The sequence below is a fragment of the Oxyura jamaicensis genome, unplaced genomic scaffold (genome assembly GCF_011077185.1).
Source record: "Oxyura jamaicensis isolate SHBP4307 breed ruddy duck unplaced genomic scaffold, BPBGC_Ojam_1.0 oxyUn_random_OJ66428, whole genome shotgun sequence".
NCBI classification, from domain to species: Eukaryota; Metazoa; Chordata; class Aves; order Anseriformes; family Anatidae; genus Oxyura; species Oxyura jamaicensis.
Genome location: NW_023308160.1, coordinates 426 through 1,228, shown reverse-complemented (window position 1 = coordinate 1,228; position 803 = coordinate 426). Strand labels below are relative to the sequence as shown.

The following is an 803-nucleotide window of genomic DNA, read 5'->3' as shown; positions in this document are numbered from 1 at the left end:
GGGGAGGAGGAGGCCGAGGGGACAGGGGGCCAGGAGGGACGGAGCTGGGGGGACGGGTCCGGGGGACTGGAGGGCGGGGGGAGCGGGGGCAGCCCGTGGGGACGGGGACGTGCGGGGATGGGGACGGGGCCGTGGGGGGATGGGGCCATGGGGGGACGGGGATGGGGACGCGCTGCCCACCCCCTGCCCTGCTCCCAGGGGAGATCAAGAAGGGGAAGGTGTCGGGCGGCCACAGCTGGGTGCAGCTCTACCGGCTGGAGAAGCTGGGGCAGCTCAACTACCTGAGCTACAGCTACGACGGGCCCGTGAGTGCAGCCCCCTGTCCCCCCCCCCAGCCTGTCCCCAGGGTCCCCAACCCGGCCACCGGCACCCCCGGCCCCCTCCCAGCGTCCCCATCCCTCTGCGCCCACCCCCAAGCACCCCGTCCCTGGTGACTGTCCCCAGAGACCCCACGAGATCCCCGGGGTGTCCCCAAGCCTGTGTGTGGCCCCCGTGGCCTCCTCCCCCTCCCTGCTGTCCCCGTGCCCGTCCCTGTGCCCTGGGGCCATGCCCGTGGTCCCTTTGTGTCCCCGTGCCCGTGGTCCCACTGTGTCCCCGTGCCCGCAGTGGGACATTCCCCAGGGCCATGCCCCTGGTCCCCAGCGTGTCCCCATGCCCGTCCCTGCACCCTGGGGCCATGCCCGTGGTCCCACCGTGTCCCCGTGGTCCCACCGTGTCCCTGTCCCCGTGGTCCCACCGTGTCCCCGTGGTCCCACTGTGTCCCTGTGGTCCCACCGTGTCCCTGTCCCCGTGGTCCCACCGTG

At 73.7% G+C, this 803-nt stretch overlaps 1 protein-coding gene across 1 annotated transcript in view; it reads left to right on the top strand.

Moving 5' to 3' along the window:
- Nucleotides 1–139: 139 nt before the first annotated feature.
- The window catches only part of LOC118159063 (poly(U)-specific endoribonuclease-A-like), a 1,050-nt gene continuing 386 nt past the window's right edge, over nt 140–803 (top strand). The window contains exon 1 of the mRNA XM_035313702.1: nt 140–305. Within this exon, the coding sequence (XP_035169593.1) occupies nt 162–305 (144 nt within the window). The 5' untranslated portion in view covers nt 140–161. The remainder of the gene's footprint in view (nt 306–803) is intronic.